At 35.5% G+C, this 24,116-nt stretch overlaps 1 protein-coding gene across 2 annotated transcripts in view; it reads right to left on the bottom strand.

Moving 5' to 3' along the window:
• The window catches only part of KCNH7 (potassium voltage-gated channel, subfamily H (eag-related), member 7), a 759,623-nt gene extending 735,735 nt beyond the window's left edge, over positions 1-23,888 (bottom strand). For both annotated transcript variants that reach the window (XM_006879356.1, XM_006879357.1), the window contains exons 1-2: positions 23,813-23,888; positions 21,920-22,150 (exon numbers count right to left, since the gene is read on the bottom strand). In XM_006879356.1, coding sequence (XP_006879418.1) covers positions 21,920-22,150; positions 23,813-23,888 — 307 coding nt within the window. The remainder of the gene's footprint in view (positions 1-21,919; positions 22,151-23,812) is intronic.
• Between the last annotated feature and the right edge of the window lie 228 nt (positions 23,889-24,116).

Raw genomic sequence — 24,116 nt, 5'->3', positions numbered from 1 at the left:
GCAAACTAAAGATGTGAACAATCTCAGTCTCTTCACCATCCATCCTGATGCTGCCAATTGGTCCAGTGGTGAGAATCTTTGTCTTCTTGACATTGAGACTCAATCCATATTGAAGGCTGCAGTCTTTGACTTTCTGCAGCAAGCACTTCAGGTCCTCCTCAGTTTCAGCAACCAGGGTTGTGTCATCTGCATAATGCAAATTGTTGATGAATTTTCTTCCAATCCTGATGCCACACTTCTCCTCATACATCCCAGCCTCCCATATAATCTGTTATGATGATAATGATGATGATTATCATCATCAATTTACAAAATTCAAATAACATTGTTTTCCAGAACAGATTCTTCCAATTTTTATTATCCCCCAAATGACTTGGTAAAATAAGTAATAGACATAAAATAAAAGGCATAGTTGTTACAGTAAAATAAATAATAGGTACAAAATAAAGGTGTAGCCATTTAGATTTTAACTAAGAATAGGGTGATTATAACCTATTAATTGCAAAAAAAGTACGTGACTGTCTACATAGAGATGCACAGCCTTCAAAACAATGAGGAAGTTCTACTCTACTGTAGGATCACTGAGTCAGAATCAACTCTAAAGTAGTATGCTCAGATTTTTTAATTTATATGTGCACAAATGAACACACATACACACAGAGTACAGAAAAATATGGAGCAAGAGAAAAAGTAAGTTTTACATAGAAATCATTGTAATATATGTTGTTACCATTAGTAGGAATTAATATTTTTCAAAATAAAATAACAAATGAGAGGCATATGGAACATTCTTTCATGGCTTTTAAAAAAAAATCATGCTAAACTAGTTGCCACTTGAAAGTTGGCCGTCACTTGTCACATTGCTTTTTATGACTTGACCAAAAAGTCACCAAGGATTAACACAGTGTCTTTTCAAATCTGATTATTATACCTTGTTCGGAAGCAGAACAATTTTTCATTCTAACACTAAGATGGTGAAGAATCCTAAATTGGAGACATGAACAAATTTTAAACCATTAACTTTTAATTAAGGCTAAATTAAATAGAAATTGATTGACTAAACGTCGGTTTTCATCTTATTTCATTAGTATGTCCATTTCTTACAAAGCAACTTCCCTATCCATCAAAAACCACTGTTGTCAAGCTTATTTCAATTTACTGTGACTCTATAGGACATTTGGATTTTATACAACATAGAACATAGTAGCACTGCCCCATAGGGTTTACAAGGCCGTATATCTCTACAGAATCAGTGTGTTTCATCTCCCTCTCCTATAGTGGTGAGTGGTTGAAATGCTAGCCTTTCAGTTAAGCCTTATCCTTAACCTCTGCACAACCAGGGACATTTTCCATTTGTATTTGCCATATACATTTAGCAATTTGTTTATTTAAATATTTGTTTATCTCACGAACTTTTATTCAGAAAATACAAAGAACAATGGGGCTATGCAAATACATTTGGAGGACATATTTTCTCATACATCTAGTTATTTTGCTCATATTCTTCTTGAAAGTTTTTCTGATATACATTGACTTCAATAGCAAATGGTACTTTAAAACAAATAGATCTCAGTGGAGGATATTTATAATCACTGTAAGTAAGAAGTTTTCATTTTCCTTTTCTATAACACTGTGAAAACTAAGTTTATTTACAAAGGCAATTTTTACAGACGAAGATTTTCCTTCATATTTGGACTCAACTGGAAAAATATAAACTATATGAGAATATTGGTAGCATCAGGATGGATGGTGAAGAGATTGAGATTGTACACAGCTTTAGTTTGCTTGGCTCCACAGCCAACACTCTTGGCACCAGTAGCCAGGAAATTAAAAGGTGCATTGCCATGGGAAAGTCTGCTGTTAGGGATCTCTCCAAAGTACTGAAGAGCAATGGTGTCTCTCTGGAGACTAAGATGCATTTGATACAGGCCATGGTCTTCACAATCATTTGTTATGTATCAGAAAGTTGGACAATGACCAAGGAGGATAGAAGGAGAATTGATGCCTTTGAGCTGTGGTGCTGGAGAAGAATACTGAGAATATAATGGACTGCTAGGCAAACAAACAGATTTGTCCTGGAAAGGGTTAAACCGGGTGGCTCCTTGGAGGCAAGGATTCTAAGGTTCCGTCTAACATACTTTGGATATGTTGTGAGGAGAGACTGGTCCTTGAAGAAGGACATCATGCTTGGGAGGGTGGAGGGACAGCGCAGGAGGGGAACCCCTCTATGAGGTGGATTGATTCAGTGACTGGGATAATCGAGATGGGAGTGTCGGAGACAGTGTGGGTGGCACAGGACAGAGCAGAGTTTAGAGCGGTTGTACATAGGGTCACTCTGAGTCACAGGCAACTTGACGGCACATAACAACAACAACATAGTCTATGTGTTTCCTACTGCCAAAGGGGCCCTTTAGAGTAGTGAGAGAAGATCTTCACCCTGAAACCCACAGCGTCCCTTTTCAGCAGGAAGTAGCTAAGAGAATACGCCATCCCCTTTTCCTTATGACTCAGGGTGAAGTCTCTCTCAGGGAGGAGTGATAGGGAATGGCAAAGGACACACTGACAAAGAAGATTAATCAGAACTGGCTTTGACAAGCACTGTGGCATTTGGACAAGAACAAACTGGGAGGAGGGTAGAGGGAATAGTGGAACAATGAATGAATGGAAACCCAAAATCTCTGTAAATGTTTATGAAAATTAATAAAGCATAATTATAGAAAAAAAAAAACAAAACAAAACAACAACATATGAGAATATCAAACCCCTTCTTTTAGCATTACTTTTCTTGTTAACTATTTTAAGCACTATATATTTTAATTTTAGTAAAATATGTATTTGCATTGTCCAGTGTTATTTAAATATCTTTTTGTTGAACTAAATAAAATTATATATCTATATTGAAATAATCTCTGTTATTAAAGATTATAATGAATTTAAATGTAGCTGTGGGGCAGAGATCATTTTAAACATCATATAATCCCAACACAGCATGAAATTATTCAACATAATATTTTAATGAAGTCTTTTTAGAGTAGTTTTTAAAAACATAACAACAAAAAACTTTCTCATTCATTCTTATTGAGTTGGAATAGACTCAAAGTTGACACTCCAGTGGGTTTCTGAAGCTATAAATCAAAAGCAGGGAAGCTGCCCATCTCTCTCTCTTAGGACTTTCATTTTAAATTTTAAGATCAGCTTCTGTTTAAAGTCATAATAAGCAATAGTTTTATTTGTCTTGTAAATCTTAATTTATCATTTTATATTTATTGTTATTTTAGATTGTTGACTTTATTTCTGTTTTTATATTATATGTCTTGACTTTTCTGGAATTATCTCTCCTATTGAATGCACAGCTTTAGACAGCAAATTTTAAGGCAAAGCAAGGTTTATTTTATCACTTAATTACAAATAAACTAATAGATGTGATTAAGGCCTAATGGGCATGGAAGAAGGGTGTCTGTGTACACGTCGTTTGCACAACTATGCTATTTTCATTGACTCTATAGAAAGTCATAAATAATTCCTGGCATTTGACAATAAACTTAATTTTTTAATGCTAATCTATTGCTGTTCTCATGACTCACTGTTGTTTGTAAAGTAGTAAAGAAGGCTCTTGACTAAGAATCTTCAAAATAGAGCTTATAGATAAATTAATTTACAGTCTTATTTCAAAGAGGTCAGCAGGTGCAATGTCTTTTTTAGAGGCATTCTAACTCAATACTCCAGATTGCAAGATAATGTCATTATCTACAGCAAGTATTTAAGGATAGAAGGAATAAGAGGTTACAAATTTAAACCCATTAGCTTGGAAAAAGTATAACAATTTTTTTAAAAATTCTGTAATTTGGAGTGGTATATATTTTGAAAAATTCAATACACATTGACAGATATGCACTCAGTTTAGAGTTTATTTATGTCACCCTGTCTGAAACAATCTTGGATTTCCCCCCCCCCTTTGTCATGGTGTACTTACTAACAAGTTTTTCTCCTTTCACTTTAAAAAAGAATATTAATTTAAATACTACATTAAATAATCACCTTAACTGTGGTACCTATATATGAGCATTTTATATCTATATAGTTCTTCAAGTAGATAAGTTTCAATTAGTTCTATCTACACTTTTGCTTTAACAATTATTTCTCTTGATTCCCACTAATTGTGAGGGGATGGAGGGTAGGTTATCTATAGGTCTCACTTGAGGAAATATCACTTTCTGAAGATGACTAGATTCTGGAATAATCCCAATAGAATTGGTTTCATTATAGCTTGAAGATAGTTCAGAAAATTCTTAAGAGTACAAGTTTCCCATTCTGTTGACTGATATGCTCCAGGGGCTTAAGAGAAGTAATAGCCAGTAGTTAGCAGTATGAAACTTGATGGCACATAACAACAGTAATACTAATGCAAATTTCTCTTTTTGTAACTGTATTTCACTTCCCAGAAAGTAACCCCCTGCTAGTTATTTACTGCAAATTTATCTTCTTAACCATGATAGAAATGATTGGCACTTGGATCAGTTAGAAAGCAAGCAGGAGAAAATTTCATATTCCCTATTAAGCTATCTGTCTCTGCTAACAGAGGGAGGTAGCATTTCAAAACTGGCAGAATCATAGTAGCACCAGGTAAAACACTGAAAAATATTTTAATTATATGCTATCTGCAAGTCTATTGAATATTTCCCCCTTAACCTTTGTGTCTTTTTAATATATAATGGGCACTTGGTGAGATGGAATTAGGGAAATCTGAATGATAGCCTGTATTGGTGCTGGTTTCCCCACTGACTAGCCTCCCAGTAAAGAAAATATAAATCTCTGTCTCTGTCTCTGTCTCTGTCTCTGTCTCTCTCTCTCTCTCTCCACATGGGGTCTTTCTTGGAATCAGAGATCATAGGCTTTTGAACTTATATTTTAAAGTTCATGATCATATTTGAAATGATGATTTTAACAAATACAAATTCACATAGGTTTCAAAACTTAGGTACTCTGGTGGTCTACCCCATGTTGTTTTGCTGCTCATCATAAGGCAGTTTGAATCTACCATAGCTCCACGGAAGAAAGATGACCATCTCCTTCCATGAAAGTTTACATCGTCACTCATTAATAGAAGTTTTACTATGTTTCAGAACGACCTGCTGGCAGTGATTGAGTCCTACTAAATTCCTTTAAAATAGGCTGATTCTATTTTTTTTCATCATCTCCATCTTACTGATGAAGGAACTGAGGACAGAGAGAGTTGTTTGTTGTTGTGTGCCATCAAGTCGCATAGCGACCCTATGTACAACAGCTGTAAACCCTGCTCTGTCCTGTGCCAATCACACTGTCTCCGACACACCCACCCCAATTACCCCAGTCACTGAATCATTCCACTTCATAGAGGGTCTTCCCCTGCTGTGCTGTCCCTCCACCCGCCCAAGCATGACGTCCTTTTCCAAGGGTTGATCCCTCCTTACAACATGTCCAAAGTATGTCTGGTGAAGCCTCAGAATCCTTGCCTCCAAGGAGCAGCCCAGTTTAACCCTCTCCAGGATGAACCTGTTCATTTTCTTAGTAGTCCATGGTACCCTCAATACTCTTCTCCAGCACCATAGCTCAAAGGCATCGATTCTCCTTCTATCCTCCCTAGTCATTGTCCAACTTTCTGACACATAACAAGTGATTGACAGAGACAGTTGTTGTTGTTGTTATGTGCCATCGAGTCGTTTGCGACTCATAGTGACCCCCACGTACAAGAGCCCTAAACGCCGTTCTATCCTGTACTAACCTCGCTGTCTTAAACACATTCATTCCCACCGCTCCACTCCAGAATCTATCCATCTCATCGAGGGTCTTCCTCTCCTGCTCCGTCCCTCCACTCTCCCAAACATGATGTCCCTCTCCAAGGAAGAGTCCCTCCTTGCAACATGCCCAAAGTATGTCAGATGAAGCTTCAGAATCCTTGACTCCAGGGAACTTTCTGGCTTCACCCTCTCCAGGACAAACCTGTTTGTTCGCCTAGCAGTCCATGGTATATTCACCACGCTCCAGCACCACAGCTCAAAGGCATCAATTCTCTTTCTATCATCTCTATTCACTGTCCAATTCTCTGATACATAGCAAGTAATTGCAAAGACTATAGCCTGGATCAGGCGCACCTTAGTCTCCAGCCTGACGTCATTGCACTTCAGTACTATTGAGAGGTCACTCACAGCTGACTTTCCCAATGCAATTCATCTCCTGATTTCCTGGCCACTGTTCCCAGAGTGTTGACTATGGAACCAAGTAAACTAAAACTGTTAACTATCTCAATTTCTTCACCATTCCATACAAATGCTTCCAATTGGCCCAGTGTTGAGAATCTGTTTGACAGAAAGAGTAGTCAAGTAAAATAAAGAATTTCACAGCTCATGTCACAGTCAGGATTCTCACCTAGCAAATGTGTCTCCAGGGTCTATGATTTTAATTACAAAATTATGTGATTCTCTAACAGACTCAGAGTTGACCTTCCACTGAGTTTCAGAGATTGCAAATCAGACAAGAGATTGTCCATCTTTCTCCCCTGGACTCACTAGTCCAGGGGACTCACTAGATTGCTACTCTCAGAGAGGTAAAGCCTTTGGGTTAGTAGAAGTACAACTACTATGGACTATGCCATCAGAGTTACTAGAAAGTGTTAGGAAAGCAACTATTTCCCTTTAACAGTGAAGTACAAAATCTACCTTGGTTAAGAGAATGTACCCAGTTGATATTCTATGTAAGGCACTGCCTTAGAGGAAACATGGATGAACTTAATTTCTTTTTAAAACACTCTTTAGGCCCTTATTTAATCAAAGTATCATATTAGTGGCTATTAAATTTACTGTGCATGTAAAATAGAAGAACTGTGCTTTTTGGCACCACCAATAGATAATAATATCCAAGTTCCAAAGGCACATATCTATAGAAAATGAAGCAAGATTAAGAAAATATTATAATCCTCCAAACTTCAAATATATAAATACCTCCAATTCAGTAATGCCTCACATTTGTCTGTCAAGTTTGGACTTGTCTCTGTGTAGGACTTTCTAATCAGTAGCTTTGTTACATACAACTTGTGTGGCCTTGAGTAAATGAAATAACCTTATATTTTCCACATGTTAAACTAAGTCAGTGATGATACTTACTTACATCTTTGGATGTTGCAGGCTTTAATAAGAATATGAAGACTTTAAAAGAGTCCACTTATTGATACCATAATAAATTGTATTTGTTGTAAATATTATCTAAAGTAGTCAAATCAATCTTCATTATTTAATTCATTCCAAAATATAGAATTGTGTACAAGCTGCCACTGACAGACTTGGTGAGTAAAGTTGACACTAACTCTAAGGCAAATGGTTCAAGGCTACCAGTGGCTCAGTGTAAGGAAGACATGCAATCTCTATATGATTTATAGTATCTTGAAGTCTCACTGGAAGGCCAGTTAGGTGGCAGCTCTAACTTAAAGGCAAGAAGAGTTTGATGTTATTTAAGTAATTTAACCTTCAAATGACACTAATTTGTAACATATTATCAAATACAAATGTACATAAAAAATTCAAATTAAAATAAGTTCAAAATTTAAAAATAACACAATTTAAAAAATAAGTTCAAAATTCTAAATCTGGTTTTTCACTTGAATCCATGCTAAATTTGATGTGGACATGGAATTGGTAGCAGAGCAGAGGGTTCTGCCAAGTTATATTATTAGAATACTATTACTTTTACAAAAGTGTGCCTTGATCTTTTTTAGTAGTCCCCATATTGTAAATTTTAAAATAGAAGTTAACACAGATAATATCAGATGAGATTAACTTCCTGATGAAAATTAAATCCCAGGGATTGCTTTTGTCTAGTCCAAGTATTCTCATGAAGATAAACAGTTAAAAGATCAACTTTTATGGGCCTTTTCATACTTTCATTTTTAAATTCTTGTCCCAGATATTCTAACCAAAATCTCTAAATCTTCTCTTTGTAAAACAATTTCAATGCTATTAGGAATTTTTCAAATGCCTATATAAGACTTATGAAAATACTCTTGGCCACACTCTTACATTAGAGATTAATTTTTATTTCTGTAGCAGAACCTCAGATCTACAGACATTAAGTTTTATGTTATTTTAATAAATACAAATCAAGATTGATACTTGGAAACTTTTACTGAAAAAGTTTTAGAGAATTTGACATGGCTGCCATGCTTTCTAGAAATGTCATTAGCAACAAAATATAACAGATTTTAAAAGGATTTTTCTCTGAAGAGAAATCCACCACTAATAATATTGGCATCTTCCAATCAGATAGTAGTGGAAAGAAAATGTTGTGTAACTCACACTATAATCACACTGCTGTTAATACGTGTGAAATAATGAAGTTGGTAGTATGAAATTTCAGTAGAACACCTTTGGCTTAGTCTGGAAACGAACTACAAAGAAACGAGAATGAGAACTAATAAGACCCCAGCTAATAAGCCAGCTAAGGTTGTACCTCATTAGTACCTTTTTTGTGTAGTCCTTCATTCAGGGAAAAAATTCCGAGTGTGGCAAATTCAGGATCCATAAATTCTATTGAGTCTCGGTTAAGTGACATTCATTATAAAGAACACCTGGAGGGAAGACTCCAGAATTGAGTAACAGCTTGAAAGATCAGATTACCTGAGCTCCGCATGTCTTGGTTAAGTAAGGCAGCACAGAAAGAGAATGATCTTCCCCTGCAGTCATTTCAATGACATTGTACTCAGATAACGCCAGTAGCTTATTGGTTATAGTACTGACTTTTCATTGCTTACCTATTTCCTCAACATTTTTGGTGTGTATTTTTGAGAAATTGCTAATATTTGCATTGCACACATACACTTCACGTGTGTTATATAACATGGTAGCAGAGTACTAATTACGAGTTTCCTGTGATGGCCTAGTGGTTAGAAGCTGCGCTGCAATCCTGAAGGCATGCAGTTCGAATTCACTGTCTGCTTTATAGGAGAAGCAGGGCATTCTCCTCCCATGTGATTAACTGACTCTGAAAACTTGTGGAAGGTCAGCTATGGATCAGTTCCAACTTGAAAGCACACAACAACAATCTATTACATTGCATTTGGGAACAACTATAAAAATTTATAAATCTATACATTTACACTCAGATGCAAACCACTAAATAAAAACTATTTTCACAGATCATCATTTACAGAGACAAGATATACAGAAAGCACATGAAAACCCAACTTACTCCAAACAGAATGAAGAAAAAGTTTAAGGAATGTTACTAATTAGTAATTTATACTTATGGTGACTGAATTAAGGCTTGAAAATATGTCAACAATTTACTGATATGAGGCTGTGAACAAGGGGAGCAATTATTGAAAGAGCAATTTTAGTATGAGTTGGAAACATCTAATCTATTAGTCTTTTTCAAAAGTTCTCAATTTAGACACCATAAAGCATTTCCCTAAAATAAGAAAATAAATCACCACAAATATTTTTACACGTGTTTTTCAATAAATATCTTAGTCTAAATTCAATGATTTGACAAAAGGTACAATTTTGTACTGATCAACAGCAAAAAACAGTAAGTGTTATTGCATTTAAAATGTATAGTACATTCTTTCGTGAAGTGTAACTTGGGCATAGATCCTAGAGGTTTCTAAGATAGGCATGCATTCTTACACAATTATTATTCTAAGTGTATATTCTAAATTGAAGCAGCATTTCAAACTGCTTTACATAGAGTCTAGAAAAGGCAAAATTGACGAGTAATCTAACAATATTGTTTCAAAAAATGAACAGATGTGCAAAATGAATATACACTATCTTGGTATGCTTTATACAATTTTGAAATGATGCAAACAGGAACATTTAAATAATAAGTTATTGTTTGTAATACATTATTTTAAAAAACTTTGTGGTTATTAAAATAACTAATGAACTGTCCATATAATAAATATTATCTGCTCACTAAAATATATTCTCTTTACTGCCTGGGGGTAATTTTGAGAAACATAGGTTACAGTTGGTTTGCATAGTGCTACTTTGATCTTATAAAAATTTGCATATACCTAGAAAAATTACAGGTAGAATACAGGTCATTACACTTCTTGTTTGCAAGAAGTTAACCTGCGCCCCCCCCTCCCAAAAAAACCCAAAATGAAACAAAACAAAAAACCTGCCTTATTCAGTTGATTCAGACTGAAGGACAGGTTCCTGAGGCTTTTATGGCTGTATTTCTTTGAAGAAACAAATTTCCATCTTTCTCTAGCGGAGTGACTAGTAAGCTTGAACCACTGACCTCTTGTTTACTAGTTCAATTCCCTAGCCAAAACATCAGCAGAGCTCCTTGTGAAATACAGGACACCCCTGTCCCCCAGTTGCACGGTGAATTTTCTCTTTTTCCCATAGTGAAGTTAAATCACTTTGAAAGAGAGAGGGTAGATAATAAAGTCCTTGCCAAGGTGGTGAAATCCTGTACCAGGGTGTGACTGATGAAGTGTCTTCTGATACCAAACAGGCCTTACAAACTCAACCCATGACTCAGGGCTTGGGAAAAGAGAATCAAATGTGTTGGGAAACTAGTGTGAGTTTGAAGCTATTTTCAGTGTGTGGAGAGAGTAGGGGGGGAAGCATCAAAATAATTACAAGTCTTGTAAGTATGTTATTATGTATATTTAGCTAAGGAGAACCAGGAATGACTGAGAAGGCTTGCAAGTTTAAGTAGACATGTTCTGTCTTTTATTGACTCATCACAGATGCCTCATCATAAGCAGCTGACTACATCAGCATTAAGAATCCCTTGGCTGACCTAGAGAAAAGAGAGATGTCTATCTCCTTCATTTCAGGCTAACTGGACAAGGGTGATTAGTTGTCATGTTCTTTCAGAAGTATCACAATTATTAACTATCAGAGGAGAAAAAATTGCCAAAGACTATAATATAAAAAGCATATAGCAGCAAGCTATCATCTCTCAATAAACAATGGTTGTTACTTGTTTTCATTTTCATGCATTGTACAGTGCCTAGTACAGTATGATGAACAAATCAGTGAATGAATAGGACTTTGCTAGTTCCTGTCACTTCACAGCTATCTTCACTTGTAAATAGGTGCTTTCTTCATACTCAAAGCTCAATGAGCTATCTTACTGAGATTGTTCTGACTCATGGTGGTCCTCCCATATGTTTTTGAGATGGCAAACCACAATAGGAACACACTTTCCATTGTTCTCATGTGGAACTGCTAGTGCTCTCAAACTGCTGGAACTCTGTCTGCAGCCTTTGGATGCTACGGACTAAAACCAACACAGTTCCCCCAAGGGTATATTCTTAGACTATATCAAATATATCTTTCTTTCCCCCTAATCCTTTAACTGTTTAAAAGAATTGAATTCCTTATTACGTTCTGAAGGAGAACTTATTATTCCCAAGAGTTCAAAGTTGAGTAGAAGAGGCAAGTAAAAAGACAAATTACCACATCACATCAGAAATAACTTCATATGTTGTGTTAAAGAGATGAAGAATAAAAAGGTAGGAACTATGGAAAATGTGCTGAGTAACCAAGTAATTTAAAGGAGACTTTGGAAAAAAAATCAGATTGAAGTTTTACAAGATTTTGGTTAAAGTAGAAAAGAGTGTTGGGGAAGGGTACAGAAGAGAACATGGATAATAATTTAAAAAATACTAAGAATATAAAGAAAAATACTAAGAAATTCTGAAGTGAAAAATACAGAAAATCAATCATTTAAAATTTATAGAATCTGCAAAGAAAGGCAAATATCAACTTTAAATCTCACCTCAAATTTGGCTTGTAATAATTAGCAACCTAATTTACTTCCCTGAATTCTAATTTAATTATTCAGTAAAATGAAATCATGTCTAACCTCAAAATTATGATGAAAATCAGACAAGGAATTTATATTTTTTAAAAAAATTTTAGGGGGAGGGTTGGGAGGGGAATAAAGTGCAACAATGAAAGAATGGAAATCCAAAGTCTCTGTAAATTTTCATTGAAATTAATAATAAAAAAATTTATTAAAAAATTTCAGAGTCAGTGCTCAATTAATGTTAATCCTCCAACCCTCTTGGGAGAAGATCTAAACTGTGCACAGAACTATAATCCCTAGACTTCAATAATGAGAATGAAAATTTAGAGAACACAAAAGAGATATTAAAAAAATAAGTTTAAGATTCAGAAAGCAACACAGAGACTAGAAACCATAGCTAGGTGGTTGCTTTGGAAATTGTCTACAATTTTTTTCCCTTCTTATCAATGCAGGAAAATATTTCCCCTCACTGTTAGCCATAAAACAACCAGTAGTAATAAAGTCAGATAATCATAAACTTATATGTTGTTGTTGTTATGTGCCATCAAATCAATTGAGACTTATAGTGACTCTATCATGTACAACAGGCTCTGAACCCTGCTATATTCTGTGCCAACCTCATCATCTCTGACATGCCATTCCCATTACCCAAGTCACTGAGTCAATCCATCTCATTGAGGGTCTTCTTCTCTTGTGCCAACCCTCCACCCTCCCAAGCATGATGTGTCTCTCCAAGAACTCCTTGCAACATATCCAAAGTATTTCAGAGGTTCAGAATCCTTGCCTTCAAGAAACAGCCTGTTTTTACCCTCTCCAAGATGAACCTTTTTGTTCTCTTCACAGTCCATGGTATATTCAATATTCTTCTCCAGCACCACAACTCAAAGACATCAAATGGTCTTCTACAATAATTAGTGATTGTCCAGCTTTCTGATATATAGCAAGTGTGAAATCCATGGCCTGCATCAGGAGCACCTTAGTCTCTAGACAGTCATTATTTCTCTTCAATACTCTAGAGAGGTAACTGACAGCAGATTTTCCCAAATGTGATTTGTCTTTTGATTTCCTGGCCGGTGGTACAAAGAGTGTTGATTGTGGAGTGAAGCAAACCGAAACTGTTAACAGTCTCAATCTCTTTACCATCTATCATGATGCTACCATCTGGCCCAGTGATGATAATCTTCCTTTTCTTGATGTTGAGCTTCAATCCACATTGAAACTTGTATACACATAAGGATTTTGTTCTCAGAAGCAGTTATAGCTTAGCATGGTTAACACATGGGAAATCAAAGAAGTACAATCTTAGAATCAAAATGTCCATTGTGTATAAAAGACAAGAATAATCCACAACTAAAGGGTGAAGCTGTTGTTGTTATGAAAGAAAATAGATTGTGTGTTTTGGGGTTGCTTAGCAACACCAGAAATAAAATATCTTAACTGATTTAGTTAAAAGGGAAGCTTTGGTGGCATAGTCTGGGGAGGGTTATAATGCCTAAAGTCATGTTTTTCTGGTGGTATGAATCCACTAGGAGCTCTGGACAATAAAGTTTGGCAATCTTTTTCTGTGGAATTTATAGCCTCAGAAAGCCAATAGAGGGTCACCTATGAGTTAGTTCTAACTTAGCAACAATAAATGACTGAGTGAGTGAATTTATCTAAAAGAAATAAATGGGAACTTGATTTAAAATTATGCAAACAACTCAAAGCATACATCATTGCATAGTTCTAATACTGATTTTATAACGTTAAACTGGCTTTAATCCGTATATTCAAAAGGCCATGTTGTTGCTGTTGTTTGATGCCGTCGAGTCATAGATGACTCATATCGACCCTATGAATGAACGGCCTGAGCACAGTTCGTACATAGAGTTTCCAGAGGCAAGCCATTTCGGAAGTAGATGCCGCTGCTGCTTCCAGGCTTGATTTAGTTGGGAAGCTCCAGCCAACACTGTCCACCATGGGTACCCGTTACCACGATTGGCACATCACTGTCACAGTGGTCAGCATCACAGCAACTGCAAGTTACCTCTGTACAGCAACACACAGACCAGTGCTATACCACGTAGAAGAATGTTTGACAGGAAGACAATTTGAACCTGGCCCGAGGGCCACAGGTCCGAGCTCCTCCTCTCAAAAGACCATAGACATGTGAATTTAAAATCTGGTGTTTTTAGAGAAATGATTAATATTTGTTTCCTAGAATCATATTGATTTTGTTCTAAATTTAATTATTTGAGCAACCACTTACAAAACTACTACTAATTCCATATCTTTATTCTTCTCATTACACACATCCTCTTGGGTCAATACTATAGACTTTATTAAATTGAATTAAGTGCAGTGTTTTGAACAACTCTGTCAATGGGCAGCTATCCAGACATCATGTATTGTCTTGGGTTCACAGAACTACTACCTGTCTCTCCTAATCAATATTTTAGACAATAACATTCCAAGATGCTGTTCCAAAGATGATCCAAAATGTGATAAAAAAATGATGACTAGAGATATACAGGGAGGAAACAGGAAAAAGAAAATTAGAAAAACCAGTAATGGGAAAAGGCCACCCGAAGTAACAATGTCTTCTGCTGTTTCATCAACATGTAAAAAGCAGCTTGAGATAATTTTCAAACTGATTCAACTATAGCCAGAAATATTCACTTAATCTTTATTCAATTCTCCCCCAAATGTCTATCCATCAAGCATGAACCAAAGTTGTTTGAATCCATTTCAAAAGTAAAAAGCAACGTTAAACACAAAACAATGGAAATTAAGAAAGGAACATGCAGAACTACTCTAACAGAGCAAACAGCACTGGGCTGCTTCTTCCATTAGTGGTTGTTCATGGAAAGAGCACTTTTATGTGTTTTCCATGTAAAGGGAATGAGAATAAGATCATGAACAGAAGCCTGAAACTTGGGCTTTCTGCAATACATGTGAAAAAAGACAACTAAGCTTTCTTAACTTTTGAGTATTAAGACACATTTTCTCACTATGATGATAACTGTCTTAAGCTGTCAGATTCTATAAGGTTGTGGTAAACCAGCACCATTGCTAAATGCAAAGAACAGAGAGAGAACCTGAATGCATAAGTAAATAAAAAATTTAATATTTTAAATTTTACTCTCTAACTGGGTTGCTCTGAGATGGAGCTTCATTGTCAATTAAGAATTTTAAAGAAAAATTCCGAGGAATTAAGAGATTACATCAGATACAAAATACCAATCCTGGAGAATATATGTGAGCAGAAGAGGAACAGGGTCAAAAAGAACAATATAGGGAGGTTAGAAAAGGACAGAGCTTTAGATGTGACTACTCGAGATTATCGTAAATACTGTGGAAATTTTTTGAGTAGGGGAGCAAATGAATGACTCCATAACCTCTCTAATTTTATATAAAATTATTTTCTAGCTGTTGATACATATACTGCTTAAGATGATATTTTTTTCTTTGACAGTTTAAAAAAATGCATAGTCATAAATGTAACTGAGAGTAAGATAATTTTTAAGAATTGAAAATAAGAGAAATCAAATCACCAGACTTTGTAATGTTTTCCCATTGCCTCCTGATCATAATCTATTTCTAATTTTCACAGTTCCATGGAACATACTATATTTCATCCTTTCTTCAATCTAAATTCTAAACACCTTCTAGACACAGAAATTAGTAGGAAATACTGTTTCCTCTAAAGAGTCTGAAAATAAAGTATTAAACTGGGATCAAGAACCAAGTGTTATAGGGACAAGAAAGATAAAGTCATGTTCTGGGTCAGAAGCTGGCATCAGCAAGGAATTTACAGAGACTTTTTTTTACCTGTATCTAGAAAGGTAATAAAGTTTCCTTTGGAGTGAGAAGCTGAGGTAGGAGTACTGCATTCAGACAAACTGAGCTTTTTGGTATAGATTAAAAACAAAAACAAGCTTCTGAAGGTTCACAAAGTATGAGAGGCATAAAAATGCATGGTCCATTTGAAAACTCTGAGCAGTCAAGTGTGATTAGAACATAAAATCGATAGGATAAAAGGAACAGGAAAGATATTCAGATAACTGGTATTCACTGAGTATATATTACTGCACAAAGCCATATCAGAGACAATATTATATAGTTTAGTGTACTGCAAAACAATCTATCATCGCAACAGTTAATTAATAGTTGTTAGTCTCCAAATGTATATCAAGAATGACAGGTGAGGAATCAAGAAGATAAACTTAGTAAAGTTCTGTTATCTAAATATCAGAACTGTGAATCAAATTTGGATCTTCTAAATGTACTCCACTCGAAGTGTTCCAAGCACCCTACTAAGGATTCCAGAATTTTCTCGAGAGTTTTAACAAGAGCAAATAGATTGTTGAGGCAACATAGGACATGAGTGCATTGAGAAACACTATAGCTAAGTTATTAAGGGCTTAGGCTCAACTATGTTTTATAACTCAAACTCAGTTCTCTGAGTCTCAGTCTTTTTTTGCATAAAATACAGTCAATAAAAGCATCTTGGAATTGTATGACCACATGATTTAATGCATGAAGGTCACTTACAGTGATGTTTGGCTCCAAGTAAAACTGGTGTTATGGGATTTGTGCCTTAGAAATAGATCTGATAGCTCTTAGAGAGGGAGGACAACTCACAATGTTAATACTTCTGCAAAAAGATGAGAAAGACCTCAACGAAAGCATGATCAGAGATGTGGCTATTGTACAGACCATTTCAAATGTCAATATGGGAAGGCATTGGTGATTAGTGGTGTTTAGAAAGTATGACGAGGGGAAGGAAAAACCAGAAAATCATACTGAGGTGTCTAGCTTAGATGATCAGATGAATGGTAATACCTCAACATCTCAAAGTCCAACTGCATTTTTTACTATGCTCAGCTATCCTAGGATACTCCTTGCTGGATAATTGCCAACTCTTCTAGCTGGCTGGCTGCCAGCAATGATTTAGTGACTATTTATAACAGAGAAGGAACTAAGTAAAAGTAAGTCTCTCCCACTGAAGCCTGTCCTTTCCTATAACCCTAAACTGATACTGTTCTTAAACTTCTTGAATGTGAAAATAACTGAGCGGTTATCTCTCAAGTTAGCAGTCAGCAAAGCTTCTTTTTGGCACCAGGAATACTTAGGGTTATGGTGGTGGCAGGTGGTAAAAGGAACTGATAAACAGAGATCACCTACAGTTACAGAACATTTGGTTTCACTCCAGACAGTATTGGAATCTAGTTTACAAAATGTCAGGAGGAGTGTTCCTCAAGAAGTTTTTTTTTTTAACCAGAAATACAAATGATCAAATTTAAATTCTATATAACATACAAGGTCCACAAGATCTTAGAAGTTTTAAGTGTATAGAAACTACCCAAGAGTTTTGGGATTACTATTGTTAGACTCTTCTGTTGGATAGAACAGTGAAAAGTATAAATATAAAGCTAAAATGAACACCAAGAGCAAATTTTAGGCAAGCTACTCTCTATAAATTTTTTTCATTGCTTCAATTACACACACATAAAATAAATTTCTGTTCTAGTCTAAAAACCACCATCTGTATCCAGTAACAATCCAGGAATTAAGGGAGCTAAACATTTTATTCACCATATCTCTTACATAACGCTATTACCATAAGATCTTTTTAAACTATCAAAGTTTTAATGAAGCTAAATTTTCTTCTTCAAAACATTATTAAGTGAAAATGATAAAAGGTGGCAGGGCATGTAACAAATTAGTTCATTTCAGAGTTGGGAAAGAGAGTGGTAACTGACCTTAAGGTCTAAAGCTTTCCATTTGTACGAAAGCTTCTTCATTTCCTTGTTTATATATTTTATTTCTCTAAAAAATAATTACTTGAGTCTATCTTGATGTTTAGAAGCTATAAATGAACATGAGAAGCTCTAGAGCACAAACCTCCTCCCCTTGCTCCTCAAGTCCTCCTGTGCATTACCCTGGAGTGGGATAACACTTGAGAGGCATCTTTACCTTTACGCTTGACAACACAACACGTGCCATAAGGCCTTTCCCCGTGACTCAGTGAGTTGATTCTGGTTTGTCAAACTAAGACCTCTTTTGTGCTCAGTTGAATCAACCAGTCAGTATCTCTGAGATGTGTACCGATGTAAGCATGACGACTACCCTATCTAGATCAAGAAACATCTTCTCTCAGCCCCTTCTGGGTATTTTTAGTTGCACAATGATCAAGAAAGTATTACTGTACATTTGTGATTTAACAAAATCCCAATTATACTGTATCTGAAGGTTCAATTACAAAATACAGAAATATCCTGGCTTCTAAAATTAATACACTGAAGCCATACTTTCTGGCTGAGTATACTTGATTGGGTAAATTTACTTTCATATTCCGAATGTGTAGAATTGCTTTTAAAGCTAAGGTCAAAAGCACTTGTCAAAATGTACTTCCACCAGCTAACTCCATTCTGTGATAGATCTAAACTTGATGAGCAGTAAATGAAGAAATCACCAACTACTCTTATATTTTGTTTCATACCATTAACATAATCTCTAAAACTACACACTAGTTAAGAATTAAAGTGTTGCTTCCTAATCACTATTTTTAAAAGGGTATAATGCTATAAAAATATATACTCATCCTTATAAAAGCTTCAGTGTAATTATAATTTTGTGTAATTAGAGTTTTATGTCAAAAGATTTACAGCTTTATCACCTCAAGTAATATTTCACAGCTGCCAAGAATGATTTATGCAATAATGACTTAAACTGTAGAATAGAATCCTCAAAGGAAGGGCTGTCAAATATTCCTGCTGCACATAACTTGGTTTTAAAAAACTGTTATCCTGACAAACAAAAAGTCCACTTGAAACAAGTAAAGTCACATAAATGGGGCATGGTAGGAAGCACAGCTTCATAATGGGGTTCATGTAACTCACTGTACACACCACATCAGTGTGAAGTCATTGCATACACTGTAGATTTAAACTGCTCACAAAGCCCTTGAGCCCCTTTGAAAAATAAGCTTTCTGGTATAATGCTTTGTCCATATTTTCGCTAATCTAGTATAAGCAAATGGAAAAAAATATGAACACAGCATTTCAACTTTTTGTTAATTTGTTCTCTGTGCTTATTCCATCACTCTTCATATTCATATGAAATTCTAAATAAAGGAAGCATTTACTGAATTCACTTAAGAAACCCTAAAAGCATATGACTTCTAATATCAAGAAAAAAAGAAACCTTGAAAAGCAAACCAGTGGAAAATGTTGATTTTTCACCACCACCCAGGCTCCTTTTTGCTTTTATAAATGCAAAGTGACTAGCAGGTCTTTAAGAGGTAAGATTTCCAAAATGTTTGAACTTCATAGACTCTAGCTGATTGTGCAATTGTCACGTGAATAGTACTAATATATTCTAAAGGTACCTGTACTCAGCACAAGTTTGTAATATTCAAAACAAGTAAATTAAATTGTATCTTCATTATCTAAAAAAGGTCAAATTGATTTTTTTTGTCCCCCTTGGGTAAAAGAGAAAAATCTTAGTCTATTACTCACTGATTCCTCTATCAATTTTAACTAAACAGATTGGCATTAATTTTAAAGGTAGCTAAGTCCTTGTAGACAAAAGTTATACCTGGAAATAAAGCCAACAGTCATAAAGTTGTCTCTAAATGTAGATTTTTCTATATCAAAATAAACTTATAAATAAGAATCCAATCCTTTGCCTAAAAATGGAAAATTTTAATTTGCATACCAAGCAAATTACCCAGACAGAAAAATTTGGATTTGTGAACCCTACTGGGTTCTAGCGTCTCTGTTAACTACAAATATTTGTGTGGTTATGTTTGAAACTCTTTGTTTAATTATTTTTTAGGCATTTTAAGATTAATTTTGGACACTGAGAGTAGACAACTTAATCAGCTTTCAAAATATCGCCATTCATTTTGCAGTGTAATAAATGCAACTTCTACTGAAGCACTGTCTGCACAATACAGCCAGAACTTCATGATTTGGAGAACCTAGATAATTTTAGACTGCAATTACGTGAGTTGAAAAAAATTGTTACATGACCCCTTGACAAATAATGATCTAACATGTACCAACATTTCCTACAGTATACATACAGACTGTGTAAACATGTAAATACTCAGATGAGAGAAAAAATAAGAGATTCAAATTATTCTAGAAGTCCGGATTGTTGGCATTAGATACAAAAAAGAGATGAGTCGCATTTGGATAGTGAGAGTTTTGGTCCAAGAAATGCTTCCAAGACAACAGACCAATATGGCTATTTCTAGTATGTATGCCTACACTACTAACTGAAAAGTGGAAAAACACAAAAAATAACTTTAAGAACACTCTCTATGTTGTTTAATCATCATAACACTGTTTTTTATTCCTAATTAATATTCAGGTAAACAAATCTGTTTATTTTCAGTAATACTTGGCACAAACATAATCAGGTAGCTGATAAGGAAAATCCAGTTCTTAAGTATTGTGCGTTTCTATCCTGAAACAGCTGATCATAAGAAAATAAGAGGAAGAATAAAGTCTTTCCCTGCTGTATTTTTTCCCTCTGTAGTTTACCAAATGATGAGTCATTATATGATTTAGGCTATAGCATATCACACATTTATAAAAACCTTTGGCGTTTTCAAAAAGCTACCACACTGTCTTACTAATTTCTGTCAATCAAGAAGAAAGAAGCAGATGATGAAATAATGTCAACACAATTAAAGTGTGTAATTTTTTTAAAAAATTGATTTACCTTTAAGGTCTAAACTGTCAAACTCCACTAGATACGCACATTTGAGAATGCACATACCTTAAGATAATTATACAAGTTTACTCCAATATCTAAAAGTAGCATGTTAATACCAAGCCTTTTCTAAGCTCAAATGGCACAAAAAGTCAATTGCTATTAATTTCCCTTGAAAACAATTTTTAGTGTTCCCATACTTAGAAAAGAAAAAAACAAACACCCAAACCCAACAACTACCAAGTCATACCAGACGACTAATCATACCGAACACAAACAGTTCAAAGTGATGGCAGTCTGATGTTGAGTGTAGTTCTCAGGGTAGGAGCTTGGGGAGGCTCTTCTCACAACCTGGAGTACACTTTACAGCTTTAATGGCTTTACAGAACAAACACTGACCACTAGCTTGACTTTTTCTTTGTGAAAACAAAAAAAGTGAAAATCCTCTTTAGATTTACTTCTATTAGCAAAAACAGGCACTAATGCAGGTCTTCCATGAAGGGGCATAAAGTGAACTTTGGAAAATTGAGTATACCTGTATCTGTAGATTTTATATATGGGAGTTTAACTAGTATGCGTGAGTTTACACCATGTATTCAGTGCATGAATGCTCATTAAATGTGTATTTGTGGGAAAACTGTTCTAGTATTGATAAATTTCTACTCCCCTAACAAGTCTGGAAGAATGAAAAAATGCCTTTGAAGATGAGTTATGACTTTAAAGTTTGAAGCCACAATTTTTCTGTGGCTGTAAGAGTAGGAGCTAATAACTCTTATTAACCTTCTCCAATTCTAATTTTAGAACTAATATTGAATTTATTCAATTTTATATTTATCTGATCTGATGATATATAAATTTATTAGGTCAATTTCAGGAGCCCTTTATGTCTAACTAACTTACATTAAAAAGGCATAAGAAACAAGAGATATGTACCCAACTATTGAAGGTGAATATCTAAGAAAAACTTATGATGGAAGCAGACAGTTTTAGTTTCAGGTGGACAGTTTTCAACAAGACTTGCTTTGTGGACTGTTTACAAATTCAAACAAATAAAACTGTTGGTGTTTTATTTTCTCCTAACAGATATCAAAGCAAGCAGACATTATATCATCCCTTTGAGAGAGGAGAACATAAGCATGAACTGTGGCATTTTGTCTTCACTGACATAAGATTACTATACTTTTTTAGAGTTCAAACAGAGTCCCCTTTTTCAAAGTAGAAGTGGTTCTTACTATTCCACTAATATAAGTACCCAAATTTCTTGGGCCCTTAAATACACTAAACAAATTGAATATCCACTATATAAATGGTTGAGACTTTTCTACACAGGCACTTTCACAGAACTCAATTGTCAAAAGTTTATGTCAGTGGAAATCAAATAATTGAATACACAGAATTCTAAATAGATAAACTTTACCGTTTTTGTGATAGTAGGTAACCTCCACTTTCCTCTCCTCTGACCCCAGCAATGCTTGGGCAATCTGGGCGATATCATGCCTTTTGGTCTCAGGTCCATGGAGAAAGTCACAGGTACAAGGCTTTTGCATGACATCTGGCCTGGAGAAACCAGTCATCTCGCAGAACCCATCGTTGCAGTAGATGATAGCACAGTTCTGCACTCTAGCATTTGCAATGATAAATTTTTTATCTGTAATAAGAAAATAGAAAGTCATCTTCTGAAAAGCTTCTACAAGGTTCTCATAAACATTGGAACAATTGCATAACACAAGGTACTGGTGTTTCCAAAATTTCAAACTGCCCATATTTTCAAAGAAGGGGGTGGGGAAGAAACTTGAATTTGAGAGTCCTAAGTGATTTTAATAAAAAGTATTAAAGAACCACTCTCTAAATTATGATAACATAATCTATCAGTTTAGTTCTCAAACACTGTAACTCCCAGGGGTTCTACTGCACACTCAGGACAAACAGCTGGGTCTTTGATATTTCCGAATGTCATTTTATTGCAAGATAAATATTTTCAAAGCCAAAACACTGAAACATGCTGTAGCTGTCAGATTTCTCACTTCAACCTTGGTCCTGTGACTATAACTTTCTCAAAGTAGCTACTATCCTTAGATTTTGCTTTTCTCTATCTTTCCAAGGCATTTCACATACATTATGTTTGGTGTTTGTTGTTTTGGTTGTTTTAAAATATTCCTTAGCTTTAGCACTGAAACTACTTTAAATTCTGAGTTCAAGAATGCAAAGACTCAGCTTCACATGTTACATAGTTTACACAAATATACAGTAAATATAATTTTAAAAGCTTTTTACTTTGAGAGAACCTGGAATTTTTATACAGTAGAAATTTTAATGCATAAGATTTATTAATTTTTATTGAAGAATCTATTTACTATTTCCAGACAAAATGTGAAGCATAATGGGCAAGTTTATTTAACATAAGTTACCAGATTTTCACATCCTTTAAAACAATACTAGACAAGTGCAGAATATACAACATTAAGTGTTGGTGTAATTTGAAGAAAAGGTCAAATACAAATTCACAAGTAGAAGATGTCAAACTAATTTATTTACATAACAATGATAATTCATTCCACATGAGAGCATTACATTTTTTCTGCATTTGTCTTGAGGGGTTTCCTTATTACACTTCAATTTCTAAATTTCTGGATAGAAATTATAAGAGGATAATAAAAAAAGATAGAAATAAATCTTTTGACTAATGAGCTGTTTGCACTGGGAACTAGCAACAACCAGCTACGGTTTGTTTTGTTGGTTGTTTTTCTCCCCCCAAATTATCCTGCCTGGGGTATATTTGTGTGTATTTAATGCAAAGTTTAGCTTCTCTAACTAAGAGTCAGCAAAGCTTCCCTATCATGTCATAGCCCTGCAATTTAGTCAAGGTAAAATATAGTTTGCATAACCATTTACATCGCTGCTACCATTTACATCCTCTTGTTGCAGTAGTATAATATGTTTTGCCCTGATCTTGACTTTGAAAAAGTCTACAATAATACACCTTAAAATCTAAAACCGTGGTAAGCCTAGCACGTTCCCTTTAAGATAGTAGAATAGTAGGACATAAAGTAGCAAGGCAGATAATAGAGCAGTGGGAGAGGAGGGATCAAATTGCCTGCTATAATGGAGACCATAATCTAAAATGTAAATCAGAATTAATATCAGAGGGAGAACACGCCGGCTTCCACCCGGAGCTGCTGGCTCGGTCTCCTAGCGTCTAACTTGACAGAGGCTGGAGTTGCCCGTTTCCACCGCTTGTAAGAGGCGGACGCCAAGTGCACTATCAAAAGCAGAAAGCGAGGGAGAGAGAGAAGAGAACAAATAAACTTACTTTGCCCTTCAAATTTCCGTATGATGGTCCCCAAAAATGTGTTTTGTGGTGCCACGTGCCCCCTGCGCACAGGCATGGTGACCCCGGTCTTCCGAGGAGCGCTCCCCCGGAGCTCCGGAGTTCTCCCGGGATCTCGCCCCGGCTAGAGCCCAGGCCAGCGCGCGAGCCGCTCTTTGTGGCTGAGCATCCTCTCTGGAAAGCAGCAAGCTCTTCCCATTAGCACCACTTCTAGACACCCGCTTTCCCCACCGGAGTCCAATCCATTCCCCCCACCTTCGGGAGGGGGCCTTGCACCGGGCTGCGG

Source organism: Elephantulus edwardii, unplaced genomic scaffold (genome assembly GCF_000299155.1).
Source record: "Elephantulus edwardii isolate Elephantulus edwardi_28Jun2011 unplaced genomic scaffold, EleEdw1.0 scaffold00003, whole genome shotgun sequence".
NCBI classification, from domain to species: Eukaryota; Metazoa; Chordata; class Mammalia; order Macroscelidea; family Macroscelididae; genus Elephantulus; species Elephantulus edwardii.
Note: the sequence above shows the minus strand (reverse complement) of the source record. Positions and strands in the feature narration are given on the sequence as shown.